This window comes from Taeniopygia guttata, chromosome 1A, assembly GCF_048771995.1.
Source record: "Taeniopygia guttata chromosome 1A, bTaeGut7.mat, whole genome shotgun sequence".
Classification (NCBI taxonomy): domain Eukaryota; kingdom Metazoa; phylum Chordata; class Aves; order Passeriformes; family Estrildidae; genus Taeniopygia; species Taeniopygia guttata.
In genome coordinates, this window is record NC_133025.1 from 66,619,502 (window position 1) to 66,642,622 (window position 23,121).

The 23,121-nt window shown below is 38.0% G+C and overlaps 1 protein-coding gene across 3 annotated transcripts in view; it reads right to left on the reverse strand.

Moving 5' to 3' along the window:
• PIK3C2G (phosphatidylinositol-4-phosphate 3-kinase catalytic subunit type 2 gamma) overlaps window positions 1-23,121 on the reverse strand; it is a 213,307-nt gene that overhangs the window by 51,697 nt on the left and 138,489 nt on the right. For all 3 annotated transcript variants that reach the window (XM_072923803.1, XM_072923804.1, XM_072923805.1), the window contains 4 exons: window positions 22,340-22,476; window positions 19,998-20,167; window positions 5,051-5,207; window positions 1,117-1,226 (listed from right to left, as the gene is read on the reverse strand). In XM_072923803.1, coding sequence (XP_072779904.1) covers window positions 1,117-1,226; window positions 5,051-5,207; window positions 19,998-20,167; window positions 22,340-22,476 — 574 coding nt within the window. The remainder of the gene's footprint in view (window positions 1-1,116; window positions 1,227-5,050; window positions 5,208-19,997; window positions 20,168-22,339; window positions 22,477-23,121) is intronic.

Sequence of the window (23,121 nt, forward strand, 5' to 3'; positions counted from 1 at the left end):
GTATGCAAAGTCATTGAACAATAGTTTTGTTTGACAAGTTCTTCTCTTTTTTTTTTTTTTTTTTTTTTTTTTTTTTTTTTTTTTCCAAAGAAATGTCACCCTTAGAGTCTCTAGGTCTCTGCCTCAGCCTTCTCCAAACTCTCTGCCGTGGTTTTCCTTAGATTGTAGCAGATTCTAGTGCGTGGAAAGGAGACATATAAACAACACTTTTAATTTCCCAAAACTTTCAACAGGTCAGAGGAGTCTGGGTTGCTTTCCATGTGTAGAGGGTGCCCAGGGAGCAGGAATTCATAATCCTTGGGAAATGATGGTGCTGCTCAGGGCAGACTCTGACAGGGAGATTTTGTCTAAAGCTGTGCTTAGAACTGCAGTGGGTTTCCAGCTCCAGAGAAGTCTGCACTCATCATCTACAGCACCAGCTGGAATTATGTGTGATGCTGAGACCTGACCTGAAAGATCAGGACTGAGGCTCTTAGACTGATTTTATGCACATCAGCTGCAGCTCCTCCTCATGAATCCCCAGCTATTATCAGGAACAGGTCAAAGGTTTCATTATCCCAACACAAGTGAAACTTTAAATATATCTATATTCACACACAAGGCTTTTCTGTGATTGATCTGTTCATTGTTTAAAAACAAGAACCAGCACTGTTTGGCAGCTGGAGAAATTATGGCTAGCAAAGGGAAAGCAGGTTCTCTGAGGCAACACAAAAGGTCAAAAGAGGAAGACAAAAAGGAGTAAAATGCAGAAATTGAAGGGTCCCACTCAGAATATTAACAGGTTGAACCTCTTTAAGCAGTCTAAAGCTGTTTGCATGAAGCTGCTGCATTTAAAAACAGAGAGAAATACTAGATACAAATCAGGATGGTTTCACCATGAAAGCCTGAGATATCTTCAGGCACTGAGTAAGTGACTTGTTACAAGTGCACCAGAAATGCACAACTGTTTCTTCCAGAAATTTGAGGAAATTGGTTACAACATGCATAAGGAATGACTTTTTTAAAGTAAACATGTGAAGACAAATTATCCTTTTGTGTAATTTCCCTGATGAAGCTTCTTAACATAAGAGAAAAATTGATCCATGCCTGAAGAAGACAAGATTTCTGGAGTTTTACCTTGTAAAGTAGCTTGTAGCTTGGAGATCTGAGTCCTGAGGACGGAGGTTATCATACACATATTTCAGATCCTGGATGCTATTCAGCTCAGGCAATCCTGCATGCAGCATCTAAATGTAAAGTAATATTAGATTATTAGTCCACTGTTCTATTGAAAAGAAATTTAAATGAAACAGGCCTAAGTGAGAGAAGAAAGGTTTTACACCAAAACAGTCTTATAAAACAGTTTTGCTGATCTGAAAAGTGGTTCTGATGCTAGGGCAATGCCTGGAATAATAAAGTGAATATACTGCATTGTAAACCTTCACACTGAACGAGACGTGGGTCAGGATCAATGATCCATTGTAGTTATTTATTTTCTCTTCTGATACCATAACCTCAAGGTGTGCATTGCTAAGCCTCCTTCAGATCCTTCTAATGGAGATAAAGGGAAGGTGACCAAATTCAGCCACCTGAACAATAGTAACCACATTTCTTTGGTTGTCTTAGCCCTAATTCAATTTAGCACAACATCATCCTCTCATTTGTAACTCCTGCTTCCACCAGCACTGCTCTGGGCTCCCCCTGCCAAGGGATCACAAATTCACTCCCTTTACAGTCAGAGGAGGAGAAGAACTTCTTCAGACACTGATCCATGGCAGAGCCCTGGGTGGGCAGTGAGAGATGCCCTCTGGAGCAGGTGGCATTCTCCATGTATGAGGGACAGAGCTGTTCTAGTTAGCCAGATTAGATTCCAAAACCAAATAATGCCAATATTCCCCTAGCAAAGTAAAATCTTGAGGAGATTAGACAGCTCAGTGTGGCCAATTGCCCATACAGCTCTCTCCAGGTATTTTCAAATGTCAACAACAACAATAAAATTTGCTCACTTCAAAACCTACCGATTTTTTTCTGCAATCACAGCAAGTTGGGAGTGATGTCTTTTTTGTGTGTAATGCAGAAAAACATCCCTCCTTCAGATTGCCCAGATGGAAATGTAACTGAATTTGCAGCCACTACTGTGTATTTTCCATTGATATTTATGTCTAGCTCAGACAGAAAGACCCACTGAGTTTTTCAAGTAACAGCAAAGTAAAAAGGAAGCACTGATTTTATTTTAAGGTTATTCATTCAAACATTCTCAACATTTATACATTTTTTTTTTGGCATTATGAGGAAAAGCTTCCTCAGCCCATTCCAGGCTACCACTGGACAGGCAGATTGCTATCTTGACTAGCAAGGAACAGAGAGACAGAAAGCTCAATGAGGTGAATTAAAGTGGGTTGACAGCAGGGACAACAACAATATTCAGCACTGAAGGACACATGATGCCATTTATCATTATACCTTCAACCCATTTATAAAAGATGATAACTTCTGCCCCCTTTGGATTTAATAAAAAAATGGTTGTTGCATAGGCAAATTAAGCTCCTTGCCCTTCATCAGAAAAGGGAGTGATAAAATCCCTTTTAATAACTTTCTCTATTTAAAAAAAAAAATCATTATTAATGGAATTTGCATTTCTTTAAAGTAGTCAGAAGGTGTTTGTGTCCTGTCATCACCCTCTTTTTAATAGTTCACACCAAATCTTTAAAGAAAGCAAAGCTGATGAACTACAGGCATTTACACAGCTGAACTCTGCCAGAAGACTCTTGGGTCTCCCACAGATGTTTCTGCTTTTCAAAGTGATGGAAACGTCATGGATTATTTCTTACTCCCAGTAGCAAATGTCAGTAAAGCTTTAGAAACATGCTGCTCACCACCAAGAAATAACATTAATTCCCAAACTGGGCCAAAAATCCCTCAATTTGTTCATAATCATGTTTGCTAGAAACCACTAATTGTCACTGATCACCCAGGGTACAGTTTACTATCCTGTGAATATTCTGTGCATTCAGTGTAATAGTCTGTGAAGTACTCTGTTTTTTAGTCTTATTTTAAATTTTTTTTGAACCATGTTTTACAAATAGCATCTGGGAAAACAGAATGTGGGAGTAGAATTAAAGATTAATGATGCAGGTTTCCAAACTGGGAGAGAAATCTTAGACTTTGACTGATAAACTAATCACTGCTTATTTGTATCTTATCTCTCCATGATGAAATCTGAAATTCTGTATGGAAATGAATTCAAAGTGGAACTTCACAGTCTGTTATTTTTTCCAGAAATGACCCATGGAACTGAAACATTTTGATCTTTACAGTTTCTGCACATTTCAAGTGCAGAAACAGACTCACCTTTCCAAATATTACTGGCAAAATCTTGGTACTCCCAAACTGGTCTTGTTTAACTCCTTTTGCCATGAAGAGCTCATGGATGGGGTGTGAGTGTGCTTCCAGTTATATTTCAATTATGAAGTGCAACACAACTGGCTGAGCTGCAGCCCACTGACAAATATTAAGACACATCTGGATGCTGACTTTTAGCTCAGCTCTATTACCTCTGCTACAAGATCAGCAGAAACAAAGATGCAGCAAGTCCTGAATACAGACAAACCTGAGCTTTGGGCAGGCAGGGATAGTTGTTTCAGAGCTGCTGCTAGGAGCATTTTCCTAACAGGCTCTCTATCATCCCAGGGCAATCTGACATCACAATCTCTGCTTCTTGCAGAAAGAAGGACAAGGAGATGGGCAGGAGATGGGGCTTTATTTGCACCACACAGTTTTAGGCAGCCTGTTCAGAAATGCAGGCATGACTGCTGTGGATGAGAGAACAGGCTGATCCTGAGCTTTCCAAGAGGCTCTTTAACTTGGACAGGATCTCCTACAACATCACCCTGCACTGCTTCCAGAGGAAAATCGTGCTTTATGATGGGAATGCAGTTTTGTTGCACCTTTGGCTACTAAACAGCAAGTTCAAGAGATCTGGAGTAATCCTTCCTGCTCCATAGTGGGGGATTTCTCACTAAATCACTGCATGAGACTCCATGGACAAGATGAAGAGGCAAGGGGAGAGATTCCTTCAGTTTCTGTCTTCCACCCCCACTGCACAAGTTGGAGATGATAAAGTGGTGTTTACAGAGCAACTTTTTGGCTGTACCCCAATCTCAGCAGCTCTGTTTATAAGGCCATGTAGGCTTTTTAATGCATAAACCACTCCCAGAAATTTTGGATTGATATCTTAGCCAAGCATCTCATCAAATATTAATATGTAATGTAATACATATGTAATATGGATTACATTATATATATGTACTATGATGTAATATTCTCTTTGTACCCATAAAGGGTAAAATCATTAACCTTTCCCACACAGGTAAATAAAGGCATAAATCAGATATGGAACTTCCCACAGCACAAATCAATCAGTAATATTTACTGATAAAAACTCCTTAACAAATCTATACAAAAGAATTTTAAAACCTGTGTCAATATGGGCACTGCTCTTTCTTTCCTGTGTTTGCCATCCTGGGAAGGGACTGTGGAAATGTGCAACCCTCACATACAAAATTTAGAATTTTAAAACCTGTGTCAATATGGGCACTGCTCTTTCTTTCCTGTGTTTGCCATCCTGGGAAGGGACTGTGGAAATGTGCAACCCCCCCATTCCAAAGGCATCACTGCAGTGCAGGTGCTGCTAAGTACTGTCACATCACTCACCCTGTGTAACTATTCAGCTTACTTTGTCTTGTAAACACGAACAGGGATGGTAAATGAAGACCTAGGAAAAGGGCTGAGTGACATTCCTGAATGCAAGACTTTTACCCAGCTTCTTTTGCATTTTTCTGCTATTTTTTAAAAAACAATGCATTATAAAATGGAAAAAGCACCAAGCAGCTTAGCTTTCCTTTTCCCAGAAATTATTTCTGAAAGTGAGCAGCTTCTTTGCACAGGAAAGTGCAGCACCTGGGCACCTGATACCTCTTAAATCAAATCTACTGAAGGGAGCAGAGAGGTGGTGAAAGGGAAGAGAACCCTGGAGGAAATTGATTTTTGGTTTCATCCTCGAGCTCCTTACCATCTCTAGCAGGTTCAGGAGTAGCTGGCTGTGTTTTCTGACTATATTATAAGCTCGACAACAAAGCTCCACAAACTCCTGAAAACGCTGTGGGTTTTTTCCCCCCTCTGTTATGAAATACTCCATCTCTGATGTGAAGATGAAGGGAGCTCGGTCCCTGGAAAAGAGAACAATTACCTAAGAAATTTCACCCAAAATTTCTAATCATGCAAGACAGTTAATATTTGTAACTCATTCTTCACATTTGTGTTTTTCAGTATTACATTTCTCATTATTTCATCTCTCCCTTTTCTCAGGGTGGAAATCTCTATTGCTCTGTCTGACCAAGTGGGACAGAGACAGGTTTGACAGCAAGAGTTTCCAAGTGAGAAATCCAACAAATGAACAAGTGTTTCCTTCTGGCTCTTTCTTCTTTTCTTTTTAAACCCTCATTGCTTTAATTTCTTGACTCCATCCTGAAAGTGAATCTGGAAATGAGTTCTCTCTTCCTATTGAAATATTTAAAAGCTGTTGTTGTCAAAGAGAGTGGGTTAGAAATATCGACTCCCTACTAGGCAAGAAGGGAATTTAAGAAAAAACCCTACACCTCCACAATCCAACAACAAGAAAAAACCCCAAGGTATGATGCTATCATTAAATATGCACCATTCTGAAGAGATATTTCTGACTCAAGTTCAAAGGGAATATAAACAAATTGTCTTGTTTTCCTTACAGTAACTCTGTGTTCACCCTTGGGTAAATAAGGTGCAGAGTCTGACTACATGGCTTGCCTTTTTTTCTTATCACCAGCACAGTTTGTGGCTATGGCATGCTATTGCAGAAGAAAAGAGATTAGCCAGGTTTCTCCTAACAATCCTATCATTCAGTAGTTCCAGAAAGGCCTGATAAACTCCATCCTCACAGAGAAAAACCTACTGCAGTGATTTACTCATCAACACTGTACAGAGAACCATGTAAATACATCAGAGCTCTCTATTCCAAGGCAATATACAGTGTGTTACCCCTTAACTCAAAATTTTAAATAAACTCAGTGTTCTTAGTAAGTTAAAGGCAGAAATCAATTTCAGGATGTCTATTTCTTCCTAAAACCTCAAACATGGGCTGAGTCAAACCATTGCTTCCTGATGCATTCATAAATGAGACAGATGAGCTTTCCCTCCTCTTCCCATAAAAGTGCCTGCCTTACTTTACTGCAGGAAGAAAAACAAGTTGTTGTGAGATTATAGGTTACAGCTGGAAATTTGAGTCACAACAAATGCTCAGGTGGCCTTCCCAGTTCTATGTTTGGAAAGGCTTCCATGACAGCCAACACTGAATCCACATCTCCCATGGTTGTCTTTCACCTCCAAGCAGTGCAGGCCACTAGGGTGGTTATAAAAAAGTACATTATTTAATTCAGCAAAGTACCACTAGGCATGATGAAGGTCCACAATAAAAATTCTTACCCTTGACATTATTCTGTATGATGCAAATTGGGAGTTCACATTTGGGTTATATTAAAGGGTTACATTAAAGTGTGACTCTTGCACAGTTACTCTGTAGTTTTGTGCCATAGATCTCAAAGAGCTACAAACCTGTGTCTGTTACTGATTTCTAAAAGTTCATGTTTGCCCAGAACCTTCTTTCACTCATTCATTTGTCTTTTATCTTATTCTTTATCAGTGGTATTTAAAATAGACATTAAGTGTTAAATAAATTAATACAAATAGAATAATGAAATTCAATTTGCTGAAGCCCATAGGAAAGAGAGATAGAGAATATTATCAATGCTAACATCTTGATGTATATGTGGACAGAAGGCCAATCTAAATCCTGATTTGAAAGCATTTTAGCATCTTGAGAAGATCTAAACCCCAAATCTCCAAATTTCTTCTTAGGCTAAAATATTCCAAGTAAAAAAATTACCGCTATAAATACGATGCATTTTGTTCAAAATTCATATTTGATTTCTGATGTCCAGCTGTATCAATCACACCAGGAAAACACAGTCCTTTCTGAGCTAGTCCAAGTCTCCCACACTGAGCTACTTGAGCTGAAAATAGATACTGCAATCAGGAATTACTTTACTGGAAGAAATACAGTGTTTAACATTGCTGGGTTGGGCTGTGGGCCAACGTCCCCATAATGTAATGACTGCAACATTAATCATTTCTCTTATTGTTGTTGCTAAAGGATCTGTGTGAACACACAACTGATATTTTAATATTTACATTATTTATAGATTAATTTTACCTGTGGGATGACTGAAAGCAGTTTTACAAGGTTCTTAAATTTCTCAGTATCTTTTGTGAATATGTTCTAGGGCATTAGGCCAGTCCTCCCTTGTCAACATGCAAAATATGATGTAGGAATTAGATTTCTCCAGTTCTGTTTAAGGTCTTTTGCTATCAGAGCCTCTCCCACAAGGTAAACCCTGCAAAACCTGGATGATGAAGCTCCAGTAAATAAACTGGCAGTTCACAAAGGGAACATTTTGCAATGTAAATTAAAAAAAAAAAATCAAAAAATTGAGAATATGGGAAAATTTTTTAGAGCATGGGAAACAAGACCCACTAGAAGGAACAGCACGGCCATGTCCCACAATAACATTATGAAATAAAGTTTCAGTGGGAAGAGACACTTACTCCCTGAACAGAACATAAAAGATTATGGAAAACCAATTGACAGGATGAATGTCTGTGCACAGATGTAAAATGTTCCTTGCTGCTTCCACAAACTCCTTTGGAAAATAATAAACCAGAAGGGAAAATTTTCCAGCAAAATCACAAACAACCAAGTCCAATCACTGTCCATCATGATGAGAAAATTTACATCAGCAAATAGAAGCTGTTTTAGCCTCTAGAAGGAGAAAATCAATGAGTGCCCTGTTGTTGCATGTACCAAACCCCGTGCAAATGAACCTCAGGCTGGTGCAGTTCTGAATTTCTGTATTTAAATCAGAACACCTTTAACAGGCAGCCTCTTCTGGGGTACATTGCCAAGAACACATTTTATTCAGAGGATGAGCTTTTATTCAGGGGATGAGCAGTGCATCCAAAGACCTGGTGACAACAGCATTCACCTGGACCTCTATCACAGAGCTTGCTCACATGAACTTACCTAAAAGTTACAACCATTAAATACTTCTTACCCAAAGCACCCCTCAAGATCACAGCTAATGCCTATAATACTGTACATGCATGAGATGTTTGATGACCACTGACTGTGTAACAGCCAATGGGACAAGAGCCCTCTGACCTAAAATCTGTATTGATGCAACTTGCTGCCTCCACCAAACTGAAGAAGTGCCTGGCATCAGTTAAAAAAACCTGCTGTGATAAAGTACTTCCAAGTAAAAGCCTTTCACCATATCTCTGTAGACCAAAAGCCTCTTTTTTCTTATTTATGTTGTGCTAAAGAAATATGGAATTGAAGCATTGTTGAAAGACCTCTATGTGTAATTGCAATATCTGGTACCATTATTTTTAGAAAAGAAAAGCCTCACTGAGAGAACTAGTATGGCTTGAGATCGAGCAAAGATGTACAGCCAATAACCCCCCAAAAATGATTAAAGCTACCTTATCACATCTTACCTACCCTTTTCTTTCCTTTTTTCTTCTCCATCCCCCCTAAAGCCCTAGATGAGATTAATGAACCCTTTGGTTTTATAGTAGAAATCAGTCAAAAAGGCAATACTCTTGTTTATGACAGAGTCTGCAGTCCTGGACGTTAAAGACTTTACTATGGCTGAGACAGAAGAGTTTACTCAAGTAATTTAGTGAGAAACATGGCTAACTCATGGTGGGGGGGTTATTATTTTTTTGCTTTTTTACCTCCTTTTTTTTTTTTTTTTTCTTTTAAAGATTTAAGATTTTCATGGGAATGCATTTTGCAATTCCTCTGGAGATTATGAATGTTTGGATGATAAATCATGAGAGGGGAAAAAAGAAAGGAAACCTCAAGGAAATGAAGAGATCACCACACAAAAATAAACTTGGTCTGGGGTGATGGGAACATCTGCTGGGACTTCACTGTGGGCTAGAATTATGCTGCATTCCAAGAAAACCAGTAAGGGCAGCAGGAATTGATAGGAAGCACTAGATGTAAAGTGATAAACAAAGCTTGTAAGGTCAATGATGGTTTTAGTTTCTCCTACTCTGAATCTCACAGTACCAAACATTTAAGAATGACACACTGACTTCTTTTTATATTAAGCAGGAAAAACATATGAGATAACCAACAACAAATGACCTTTGCTCTGATCCAATCTAATCTTCCCAATAGTGCACTTATGGAAAAGTCCAAATCACAGTCATTAATGCAATGAGATAAATCTGCTGTAGTCCAAGTTTTCACATGGACAGTGTGTGAGAAGCCACACAGAACTCTTTTCAATTTAAAAATCAGCTGCTCAGCAGCAAAGCCCCCCATATATTCCCTGACTGCTTTAAAATAATTTTGTCTGAGTCAAGAGTAACTGATAATATTCAGCATGACCATGTGGAATTTAGATGCATCCAATAAAATAGGAAAAGCTTTTAGGGAGTGCTTGACTGCTGACATCCTTTGCAGCAAAAGCCAAAAGCTTGTTGAAGAACACAGAATAAATGAACATGAGTGCTTATTTCTCTAAAGCCAAGTGAAAATATTTAATCACAGTAATCATAGACATTTGTAGACACAGTAAAAGCCATAATCAATGGCACTCCTTTTATATATTTAAATAATGAAACAGGGAACAACCACACAACACAATTCATCACCAGCAAACATAAAGAAATATGCCTGGGCCACAAGAGATACTCCATTTTTCTTCTTATCAGGAGAAGATTATAAACATGCTTCTGGCATTCTTATTTAGCCTATTCTCAAAGATTTTTTATGATAGACTTCTTTTCCAACCTCCCTATCAAATTTCTCTTTCAGGATGTTCCCTCATAGCATTTTTCCCTAATGCCTAAGTCTTGCTGTGCTTTCATCTTATTAATTCTTGCTCTTTCCTAAGGGGAACATGAACATCTTCCTTACAGCAGCCTCTCAAGTATTTGCAGACTGTTACTATGTCTTTCCTCAATCTTCTCCAGAAAACTGCTTCCACCTCTTCTCACAAGTCTTGTATTTCAGATGTCCAGTGATTTTAATTGCTTTTTTTCTGGACTCCTTGTAATTTCCCTGGGCTCCTTATCTCTGTTTTTCTAAAAGTAAAACATTAAAAATATTCCAGAGGAAGCTTTCCCTGGAAGTGCAAAGTGAAACAAAAGGATTACTTCAAATTTCAAACTTTTCTAACCGGTATCTTATCATCAACTCATATTTGGCTGTGCTGCTAATCCAAACTTTCACCACAACCAAAACCTCATACAAAGGGCCTCTACCAAAAAAAAAAAAAAAAAAAAAATGAACAAACACATTCTCTATCCCATCATAATGATTATTAATGAAAAAACTGAAAGATGCCACATATAAAGATGTTCCCCTTAGTATTTATTGTTTTATACCCTGCCAAAACTTGAAAGATGTCACTCAACTGGAGTGAGCCACCAGTATCATGGTGGCACTTGCCTGTGAGGAGAGGCTGAGGAACGTGGGCTTGTTTAGCCAGGAGATAAAAGCTTTTCAAAGGGGATTTCCTTGGATCTACAGGAGGCTCTAAAAAAGATGGATCCAGGCAACAATACGAAAGGAAACTGAACCAGCTGAAGTTCTGACTTGTGATAAGAAAAAAAAAAAAAACAGAAAACCAAAAAAAAAACAAAAAAAAACCAACAAAAACCAAAACCCTGACTATGAGAAAAAGTAAATATTGGAGCAGGTTGCCTTGAAAGATTATCTTGGGAGGTTTTAAGTTTTAACTGGACATAGCCTTGGGTAAACTGGTTTGAATTTAGTACTGACCTCATTCCCATAACACAGAAAGATTTCTGAATGCCCTGAGCTTCCTTGGCTTGAGTAACTACATGTCCTGGACTATCAAAACTTGCATCTAATATTTTTTAACCTACATTTTTTTAAACTAAATTATCAGGCCTATAACAGTTTACTTGATTTTAACTCTATATTGTGCCATTTCTGTTGCTGTTTGAGGTACCTACAGCAAGAAAAATTTCAAACTACAAATCTGAAGTCTCATTTCTGATTGCAGTTTTACCAACAGTATTTTTTATATTATAGATATATATTGTTATAATATATTTTTTTATATTATATATATTTATATAATGTCTACCTTTAGAGGAAGAAATATTAAACTAGAAAATTTCCTGGATTCCTTAGGTAGCTAGTTCTTACACTGTTATGTCCTTATTTATTCATTAGATTAATTCTTCTTATGTATATCAAGTTTGCTAATATTATTTTTTACTATCACAGCCTCAATGCTAGGTCTTCAGTCAAATCACTGTATTGAACATGCTCACTATTTTGATCAGCCATAAAAGAAGCATTCCACACACTGGACTGTCCTATTCTGAAAGATTTATGTGCTCCTGTCAGTAACTGAATTGGTGCCATCGAGATTTAGTCATGTTTAATGGACATAGCTTGAAAACAAGCTGTAATCCTCACCTAAGCTAAGGGCTCTGGTTCATTGTCCTGTTAACATGGAGTTTCCCCTGCAAACTGAGTCAGAGCAGCTGCTCACTTGTGCCCCTCTGCCTGTACAGAGTGCAAGGGAACGTGACTTTACTGAAATCCCTTTCTCTGTGGGTCAGTGGTGTCGGAACTCAAAATGTCCCTCAGACATTTTTGGAGGTTCCAGGCCCAGGTCAGAAGCATTTGAGACCCTGGCAGGCAGCTGGAAACAGCTGTGATTTTGGGTTTGAACCATGGAATGATTTACCAACCTTGCAGGAAGAACAAGAAGTAACAAAAGTTTAGATATTATAGTAGGAGTAGTCACAAAGTAGAGGGAAGAATTTTTGAGTGCTGTACAGGGGGGGTTTGGTTTTGTACATGGGGGTCAGAAGTTTTAAGGTGGAGGGATTTGGGCCTGCCCTGTCCTTCCTCTTTCTTCTTCCTTACCTCCGTGTTCTTGGTGATTTTGGCACTCACAGATTGGTTTAGAGTAGAAAAGCACCATTTAATATAGGTAGTAGGTATTGGGGGAAAACTGTAAATATTTATCACATAATGTACCATATAAAAAATAACAGCAGCCAGGGGCAGGGGGAGAGAAGAAGAAGACACCAGACAGAGATGGTGTCAGGGTGTGTGTGTGCCTCTGCCTGAGCTGCTGAGCAAACTGCAGCAGCTCAAGAAGAAAATCTTTTAGATAACTTGCAATAAACAACCATGAGACCGAACAAAAAGAGACTACTGAGCCGTTCTTTGAAAGCATGGGTTGGAGGAGAGATTTTTCCACCACACGGAGCCACCCCTGACCTAGGGTGGTCTTCGACACAGTGGAAGCTGGTGAGTGAGTAAATCCCAGAGATTTGATCCCACCTGGTCTCATAGGATTGCTGTGCTGGCAGCAAACGTCACAGCTGAGACAGCCACAACACATAGAGGGTCCCCATACAATTTCAGAAAGTTTCAACGCATACAGAGTAACACCATACCCCATCAGCAGGCTGCAGCATGTGCCCTTCTTGCCCTGCAGCCCAGCCTTTCACAGCCCTGATGCTGATGCCCTGCACCTGTGAGCCCTCTGTCCCCTCTGGGGTTGGGCAGTGCCCCTGGGCACTCCATGGCTCATTACCTTCAATATCATTCACCTGTCCTGCACAGCTGGAGCCAGGCAGGGATGAGAATGGGCCACAGCCCCACTCCCAACCACCACAAACCCTGTGCCTACAAGTACAGGTAAGAGGGCTGGTGGCAGCTGAGCTCACACAGGGTCCCAGCTCCTTGGACAGACTCAGTTTTTGCACTGGAACCAGTGCAAAAAATTTTTCCAGTTTTTCTATCTGGAACCCTCCCACGGAGCAGGAAAGTTGGCAAAGCTCATAATGGAAGCACAGAAACTTGCTGGAGGCACCTCTGGATGGATTTCACTGCAATCCCCAGTTCTGCCACAGCACAGAATTTATTCACTTAGGTCACAGAATTTCAACCATTCCCTGCAGTTAGCTGGAAGATTCCTGAAAAGACCCTCCCTGAAAGAAGATCTGCTCTGCTTTAGGAACAGACTTGTCTTGAATAGTCTCAGACATTGTCCTGTTGCCAACACTGGCTGGTTAGGAAGGACCCCTGAGCTTTGAGCTGAGCTCCTCCATTCTGACAGACACAGCTAAAGCAGCCTGCACTCAGTCACCAGCAATGACTGCAAAACAACATCCAGGTGGAGCTCAACACTTTCCACACTGCACCTCCAATACCCATATTTGACAGTGCTCAGTGCAGCATTCCCAATGCCTTAGATACCATTTTCTAGGACTATCACATTTTCTGTGTTTGTTAGAGTTTATTACTAACCCTATTGATGAACCACTTAAGAGTTAATTCAGAAGGAGATTGCAGCAATTCCTCTTGTTAAAAGAGATTGTTGGACAATTGCTTTTTGTGTCCTGACTGGCCCTCAGTCCTGAAAAAGATTTTAAAACTGGGACCTAAAAGGTGCCTTAAAAGAAACAGAACAAGTAGGGTTATAAGCCTTACCCATGGAATATTCAGCTAACAGACCTTTTCAGAATGAGATGGATATTTAGAAAACACAGTAATAGATGGTTGCAGGGCATTTGTATATCACCAGGCAAAACAGAGAAATAAACCAGTGATGAAGAAATTGAATTGCAAAGAAATTCCTCAGGGCAGGGGATGAAATCCTACATGAATTAAATACATCAGCATGCTTTCCAGTTAAGGATGAAGGACAAAGGCATAGTGTGCAGAACAAGCAAAAGAAAAAAAAAAAAGAGGAAAAAAAGACCAAGAAACAGAGATTAATTTAAAAGTGCTTGATGTATACTTGACTGTGTATGAGAAGAGCTTCCCCCGAATATAAATGTATGCTTGAGTGCCTGTGAGAACAGCTCCTTTGAACATAAAAAAGTGTGTTTAGAAAGCTTTCAGAGAAAGGGGTGATACAATACAATATTTCTGATGGGAGCAGGGAGGAGAAAATACACATCCCTATGAATGGTTACACTTTGAAAAGGATAACAAAAAAAAAAAAAAAAACCATAATCAAAATGGACAGTGACCATGATGTCTTTTCTCCCTTTTCTTTCTCTTTTATTGTTAAATTTTCCGTCTCTGGAGCCATATCCTACAGAAAAATCTCAAGGTGGCTAATAGAATGAGAAGGAGGGAAGGGGAGAGAGGAGGAGAATTTGATAGGAAGTCACTCACACACCTCATGTGCAGCCAGACTCCCAAAGCACAGGGAATTCTGCTGGTGGCTCTGGAAGCATTGAGCAGCTTCTCCAGCCCACATGATTATTAACAGGAATATCTGATAGCTCCTTCAAGAAAGTGAAGACAGGAAAGCAGTTCATGCCACCCTTGGAGTGAAGGAAAGCCAAGAAGGATGCTGAGAGTTGCAGCAGACAAGAACTGGTTTCCAGGAAAACTCATTTTAACAAGAAGAACAAGGCTCTTGCATGAACAGAATTGGATATGGTCAAATCCACACAGACACTGTATGGAAAAATAGTGCCTCCCTTAATTGTCTGAGCACTTGGAAAAAAGATAACCAAAAAAACTGAAGATATGAAGTGGACAGTGAACATAATTTACTCTGATTTCAAAGCATTTCAGTTGAATTCCCTCCACAAGAGGCTATTGCTGAAAAAAACCCCAAAAAACAAATAAAAAAACCCAAAAAACAAAACAAACAAACAAACAAACAAAAAACCAATGAAAAAGGGAAAAGTACAGTTCAGGCCCAATAATTTGAGAAAGCAGCAGGCCAGCAAGAATAAGCCCCTACCCCTGAGGGCAGCCAAAGAGAACAGAGTGCATCTGAATCCCCTGACTGCAATTTGTGCTGTTCATGTGTTCTCAGACTCAGCTTGTGCTTTTGGTGTTCACTTTGGGACAACTAGAGACACTTTCAAAAGTGATGGATTTCTTCCATGATAAATTCAAGCCCCTTTAGGCCTCGTCACCTTGGAGATGATGCTGTTTCACCTACAGGTTTTTGTACATTTTTCCTCTTTCATTCTTTATATGGATGGCAGGATTTTTTAAACATCTGTATAATCTTGTTAAGATCATTTGGGCTACTGAGGTATTTTAAGTCACGAAATTAAATCTTTCCAGGCTTGCAGTCAGAGATTTTTGGAGGGTGGCATACAGGAAGGGCTGAAAGTGAATAGTGGCAAAGAATTAGGAGTTGCCATTTCACAGAAACCAAAAAATCCAGATCTATTATGTCAGAAAAATAAATATAAACTACAGATAATTAATTCTTAACACTGAAACCTTTCAACATCTAATACATGTTGGTACAGAATTTTCTGCACAAATTTAGAAAACAAAAATTGATTATGCTTTCAAGTTTTTACTTTCAAGTTTTTGACTTTATGTGAGTACTCTAAATAAAGTTTTAAAAGGGTAAAAAGCAAAAAGTAAGCTGTGTTATTCTCAAATTCTTCCTTCTTTCTCATTTTTCCTTTTTTAAGAAAAAAGAGAACAAAGCTTGATACAATAAAATCAAAAAATGCAGATAGAACTTACTTTCCATGTCCATATGCCATCATTTCTTTTTTAGAAAGAAATACCTGGAGATATTTTTTAAATCAGCATTTCTAGTGAGACATTAACACACATTTCAGGTTGTTAACACTATAAATGAAATGTGTTACTTTTAAAATAAAAAGAGGCACTACATTTCTATATACTCAGATGTTCTGAAATCCTTCTCAATATAATAAAACACCAATCTAGGAAGAAAGTGTGGGAAACATAATTTTCCCATATTTTTGGAACTTCCCTAATAACTGGAATTTCCCAAAGGAATAGTTAGGCTGCCTGTAGTAATTAACTGTGTAGAAGAAAACCAGCTTAGCAGATTTAAATTCTGGGAAAGCCATGCCAAGAGCCAGGATTAGTTTGGCAAAGAGACAGGAGGGTCTCTGTGATTCCGATCAGGGAAATGAAAAGGCCAGTGAGTGCTGGAGGTAATCAGGATGACTGGATATTTAAGAAAAAGAATGGACAGTGATGTTGTCAAAAGGTGGATTTGCAGTGTGCAAAAAATAAAAATTGGCACCACTTTGTGTCTTGCCAGCAAACCTCACACTGCACATCACTGATTGGAAAAGGATAGATGACAGAGCTGGGAGTGCCTGGGAGAGGGGAGGATGTGACTGACTGCTGAATTTTGGATTAGTTCACTTAGCACAGGATTTAAATAAATTTCTTGCTGCTTAATTCACCGAGGAAGGGATGTTTGAAAGGAGCTGGTCAGAACTGAAAGGAAGGAAACAAAGGTGAGCAAAGCGCGGCAGGTAAAACCATGAGCCAGGCACCCTCTTCCAAACCACTTGATCAGGACTGACCTAGTCCTGGCTGATCATCTGGATAGCATTACACCTCTTTATGTGTGAGTGGGTCTGAGATGATCACCACAGGACACTCAGTAGATAAGGAATATGGCAGTTATATGAAGAAATTAAACATGAAATATTCCTTCTTACAGTTTGAAGTATGCCTGTAGACTTGCCTGCTTTGGGGGAACGTAGGGTCAAAAATGGAGGCTGGGTTAGAGAATGAAAGGAGCATTTTTTTACTACTAGAAGAAGGTGTCATTCAGTGTGATTAAAAAAAATTAGAAAGATAAGATAATGAAATCTCATGGTTCAGTAGGAAAGTTCCCTATGGGACTTTGGGAATAAGTCTTCTGCCAAGATCTCTGTTATTATGCTACTGGTTAGATAGATCATAAGTCTCTCTCCAATACTCCTGAAATATTAGCTCTAGATGATGCCTCAGATTTAGCTTTTACATTTTTCAGATTCTATGCTGCTCTAGTGTGTGGGTCTGGGCTTCATAATGTGGGATGGTGAGTTCTCTGCACAGAGTAGGGAGACAAAACAATTCCTTCTCCAGCTGGGGACCAAGGACAAATGATCCAAATCTCAGGCCCAGGAGCACAAACAACGTGGGCTGGAGAGAGAAAAACAAGCAGGATGGGACTGCCTGGGCTAAAGCTGGAATGGGACAATGAACTCCAAGGTGCAAATGCAGCAGAACTGATCCCAGTGAGAGCCCCCGTGAGCGCTCGTGAATTTTGGGACCATTTTGGTCCATCTTGGGTGCAGCCCTGGCTGGGCTCTTGTGCTGCCCAAGGTGGATCCATGGAGGAGATCCTTTTAATAAATCCCTGCTTTATTCTGTAACTCTGTCCAGCCTCTGTTCTAGGGCAGCCCTCACACGGCATCATAGATCCAAGGAAAGATGGGTTATTAGTATTATTTAAAGTATTTACTACATTGTGAAGGCACATATAGAAAGAAAGTTTTAATTCCTCTTCCCTCTCATATCAAGAAGAATTTATTTTTGACTTGGAACCAAAACCGAGCATATTTATTGGATATCTTTCGAAGGTGAGGGCAGGAAGTAGAAAAGTTGACTAATCACCTTTTTATGGTCTTCAGTCAGGAATGCCAAAGTGAGCATGACTGGATGAATTGTGCCAGCTCCAACAAGTTCTCTGGAGACTCATAGTGGGTGTGACAGAAGAGCTGCAGCCCATGTGTGTTTGTGAACCCCTGGGCTGCCAAAGCTCTCCTGGCACTTCACTTCCCTCAGAAGGAGCACTCCACTCCACAGGATCTATCCTCAGGAAGATTTATGAGGAATTAGATTTTTGTAATGGCAAAGAGTACTCCCTGAGAGCAGGAAATGGACAGCTGTGGCAATCAGCTTGCAAAGCTCTATAAGGAATGATTGTTTTAAACACTTTGGACAGGGACTCCTTGTCTGTAACCCTTCATTGATCTGCACAGATTTCATTTTACACTCACACACAAAAAAGGTTTGTATGTGTGTAAACCCCAAGTAGAGGGATTTGCATCAGATGCTTTGCATTCTTTAAAGCTCCTATAGACCCCCAGAAATGTATATAAAATATCTACTATACAACACGCCCCAAGGGTCAGCACTAATAATTGTTAGGTTTGGCACCATTGTGCTGCTGTTTTTTCAATGTTATTTTAGAGTATGATATTCTGGGAGTGCAAAAACTCAAAAAAAAAAAAAAAACCAAACCAAAACTAAAAAAACAATCTAACAAGAACTCAAATAAAAGTGCAATATAAGAGCTATTAAAAAAAGCAGAGTCCAAAGCTGTTTCAGGAATTGCCTTGTGGGAATGAGTAGATACAACTAGCACTGAGAGCTTCAAATTTTGAGAGAACCTGAAGTCTGTGACCTGTCCTAATGTGATATCCCTGTGTTCCTGTGTTAGAAATGATGTTTGTTACATTTCATGAAGGTGCATGCAATTAATAAGAACAATAGTCATTAATACTGCATCACTAAAACGTTAATACTGTATCTGCTCAGTTTCTTCTGGGCTTGAGGAAAACAATGATTATCCCATGGTGTTTGCAACCTGCTCTTAGATGGGAGACCCAATTTTCCTAAGGAATCATGAGGGCATTCCATGAACGGGGGTCCTAAATGTGTGATTTTATTCTGTAGTTTAAAAGCAACATGCTGCACTGAGAAATGGAAAAAGAGGCTGATGTTTGTGGAAGTAACTATATTTTAAGTTTTCATAGATTTAATAAGAAGGTGTAGCATAACTGAGCTGTAAAACTATTGCTATTACATCATTTAAATTTGGTTGTTGTGTCCCCCTCCTGTTGATCACTCAACTAAGTAATTTTTTTATTTCTGTAAAATTACTACTCAAGGAAATTCCTGATAGGTTCCAACAGGAGTTTTGCTGTAGAGAAGGATGCACTCCTTGACAAGGAGTGTGCATAAGTATGTTTTTATTACTCTTATTTCTTCTTTTCACAGCCAATAAGGAGGATTAAGGGTGCATATCTTGAATGATGGATGATAATTCTAAGCACTGCAACTAAATCTTTTGACTGCCTGACTTAGAAGTACTTATTATCCTCATCAGCTTTCCTCATATCAATACTCCCATGCTGTTATGTCTGTCTAACACACTGAGATAGTATGGAGCAGGCAAAGGCCAGCTTAACCAAAAATAAAAAAAGAAAAAAAAAAAAAAAGAAAAAAAGGTAACAAAATTATCTCAAACTTAATTCTGATACTTATTCTGGAAATTTTCAGAAAACATTGATCAAAGACATACAGACACTACTCATCTTGTCACTAAAAGGGATCATTCATCCATTCTTTACTTACTATAACATCTCCTTTGTGTTTTGGACATACTGGCATTATCTTATCCTTATTCCATTTCAATTAATTCCTTCCTAAAATATTCACATTAGGAACTTGGATACATGATCACACTGTTTGATTTATACTTAGCATGACATCAAACCTGCAAAGGCAATCAGATATTTGCAAAACAACGCCTGGGATCAGTGTGGTTTGATGTGGAACTTAAAAAAATAATGAGAAAGTTTTTAGATTTGCACTCGGAGTCATAATTTAAATATTCTCCATGTCCATTTGGAAAATTTGGTTCCTTCTCTGAATATGGCAAGAAAGTTGTCAATTAGACAGATATATGGATTTGGATCCATTTTAGGAACCCTCCTCTGTTGGAAAAAAAAATGCAATGGACATCAGAATTCTTCTATTCTGGTCACTACTGAACTACATAATTCAAATTCCTGACCAAGCAAGGAATTACATTTTTCTTTTACACTGAAAAGGGATCTCCAACATATTTTAATCCTTTTCCAGTCATTCCTACACTTTTTAGAAGTTTCAAGAAACAACAAAAACATGTTGTTTTGGAAAATACAGGAAGAAAGCAAAAAGAAAGCATAATCCTGTTTGCCTTTTTTTTTTTTTTTAATGGGAGTTGATAAGGCTGTGAAATTTCAGACCACTGCTTTAAAGTTTGCTGTGTGTTACTATAGATACAAACCTTCTTATGTTTCCAAACATCTGTGCATGACCCAAAAATCTTCCAAAATCTATGTGGAACATGTGTCCAGCTTTTGTCAGCATTATGTTGTCACTGTGTCGATCACAGACTCCCAGGATGAAGGTAACAACACACCAGCCAGCACAGGAATAAAAGAAATTCCTTATGGCCTAGAGAGTAAAACAAAAGCTCTTACATGAAATAGCCAGATATATTTGTGATAAAGAATAAAAATGGTTTTTAAAAACAATAAAATATTTTTAAAATATAAAAAATAATATCTTTTTAAATGTTATTTTACAAATGCTATGCTTGTTGGTAACTTGGTAAACCTATTTAACCTATTAAAGTTTTACCAGGCAATTTTGAAAAGAGATTCATGAGACAGGTCTGAGTAGGAAAGATATAGAGATGGTACACAAACATCTCAAAGTTACAGCACAAGAACATTTTTATGCATGAGGTTTTCACCTCGTGTTCCAGAGATACCTGGAAGTCTACAGAAAACTTTAAGGCAAAAGGTGCTTAAGAATAAAAAAGCTTCTTGGCAGGAAGTTGATATTTTCTGTTCAGTGTTCTGCAGGCATATTGCAAAAACAACTCTTGGGAAATTATTTGCAAATGCACAAATTTAACCACTTGCTTTGCAAAGGGTGCAGGTTGTTCTACACCCACTGCACTGTTTTGTACCTACATGGATTTTTTTTTTTTCCCTCCAGAACTCAGTTCATGTCACATGAATGTAAATCACAATGTATACAATGTAATATAGAAACCCAAACCTGGTTATTTTAATTACCTGGATCTTAATGTTTTTTGGACAAAACCTACATTAGCCAAGGCAAATGATTATTTAGGCTTTCAGGAATTCCCTGTAGATGCAAGATGCCACCTGCAATAGCAAAACTTAGGCCACAGCTCGAGAGTTGGCTGAATTTTATGTCTAACTGTGCTACTTACTCACTTGGATGACCTTGGATAAAACACTTTAGCTTTCTGTGATTTTGTTCACCCAGCTGTAAAATGAGGATATTAAAGCTTGTTCTGCACCAGTTTTCTGAGCACCTTAGATCCAGTACTGTATGAGTAAAAAATTATGAAGGACTAAAGAGAAAGGTTCATTCACTAGCAAGCACAAAGGGAATGCACAGAAGTAATTTCATGCATTTCCTATGTAATCAGATCTGACTGCATTTTATATACTTAAAAAATTGGAAGAAATTGGGTAGGAATTTGTTTTAGAATATTCCACATGAATGGTATTGTTTACAAACAGCAGCAGCAGCAAGAAATCAAATGTTCACTCAATATATAGCAGTGCCTCACTTTTGAATTGAAATGTCTACACTTTGACCATAAAACTGCAAACATACAAACTTGTAAAAAAAACCTCAATTCTACACAGATTGCTCCTGTTTAATAGAATCAAATGATATATGAGGAATTCAAGTGCTCGTAGCCAAAATGTGGATGAGAAAATGCCTATGGAATAATTACAAAATTACTAAACTTTACCAAACATATTTATAATACACATCTACTAACAAACTCTATAAAAGTATTTCATTCTCAGAGTGCTAAATACTCAAAGCACTCCTTTAAATTTAAAATTTTGGTCCCTAATTTATCATTTGCATGGAAAAAGGATTATAAAAATTCTCCTAGAAACACAAAAATTGAAAATTTTTTCAGGGGCCTCAGAACATGCTTATCCAAAAAGAAGCTGATAGAAAGAAAGGAAATGATAGAAACATTTCCTTGGAAAACCTTTGCTTGTATAAATAAAATGTACAATTTTCTGGCTCATGCAGAACATCTAGGTTCACAAAATCAGATGACTATTATGAGATTCCATGAAAACAAGTGATATGAAAAGCATGAGATCCTGTATTTCAACTGTGACTAGGTGGTTTTGATAAAACAGCTTTCTGCAACTCTAGGTTGCAGAATGCATAGGTGCCTGATCATTCCTAAATACAGGAAATGTGCCAGGACTTGATATGGTTTATATAATAAAGAGAATTTAAAGAGCTGACCTAAAAAATAAAATTTTTTCCTGAGTTCAAGACAATTTCTATTTCAATTTCTCTTCACTTTGCAACTAAATTTCAAAACATCTCTGTGACACACGTTTATAGAAAATGTAATAGCATGCACCTGATAAAAAACAATAATTCCTTAGCTAGAGAGTGGCATTTAAGTGGATTCCCTGGTTTCTCTGCATGAGACTTGTTTGTCTCATGTCTAAGCCGCTCATTTTTGCTGCCTGCCGCAATTTAGTTCTTTTTTTGTTCCCCCATGGCATAGCATAAAATGTGTAATAAGCTTCATTATGATGTTACCTCTTGGTAACTTGATTCCAGAGGATGGTGATGGTGAAACCATTTTTTAATTGTGTTTTCTTTCAGTGGTCCTATCAGCCCAGACTCCCTGTGGATCTTCGCTAGTGTGGTAGCATCTGGCACCATCTGTACCAGCCCTAATCAGATGGAAAAGAGTTTGCATGAAAAATCCTCAACTTTAAAAACACAGAGAGACAATGCACAGTGCCTGTAGTTTGATCATTCCATGCAGAAAAAACACCCAAAAAAACCTAAAGGTTTTTTGAAGTTAAAAGCTAAAAATAAACAAAATAAGTTAACAATAAACAATAAATAAGTTTTAAAAACTAAAAAAATAAATACGTTAAAATAAATAAATAAAATATAAACAATTTAAAAGCTAAAAATAAATAAATAAGTAAAATCATAAGTTAAAAGCTTAAAAATAATGAATGCAGCACAAAATATAGAACAATAGTGTTTTACTCTTGCTCTTTGGAAATTAGAAATAAAAGGCACAGAGTGAAATGCGGCAGTTCTGTGAAGGAGAAAAAATCGTCAATAACAATATTATGGATATAACTGCCTCAAAGTACCAACAAGGTGAACAATTTAGCAAGATTCAATGTGGGTAGAATATGCACAAAACTAAAAAAATTAATAAGTAGGATCTCATATTTATGAATTTATATAAATATTATATTCATTGCATAGCATATATAACATACCTGGTATATCTAATCTTATATATAGTATATATAAGATTATATATTTTATAATATATTATATAATATTTTATATTT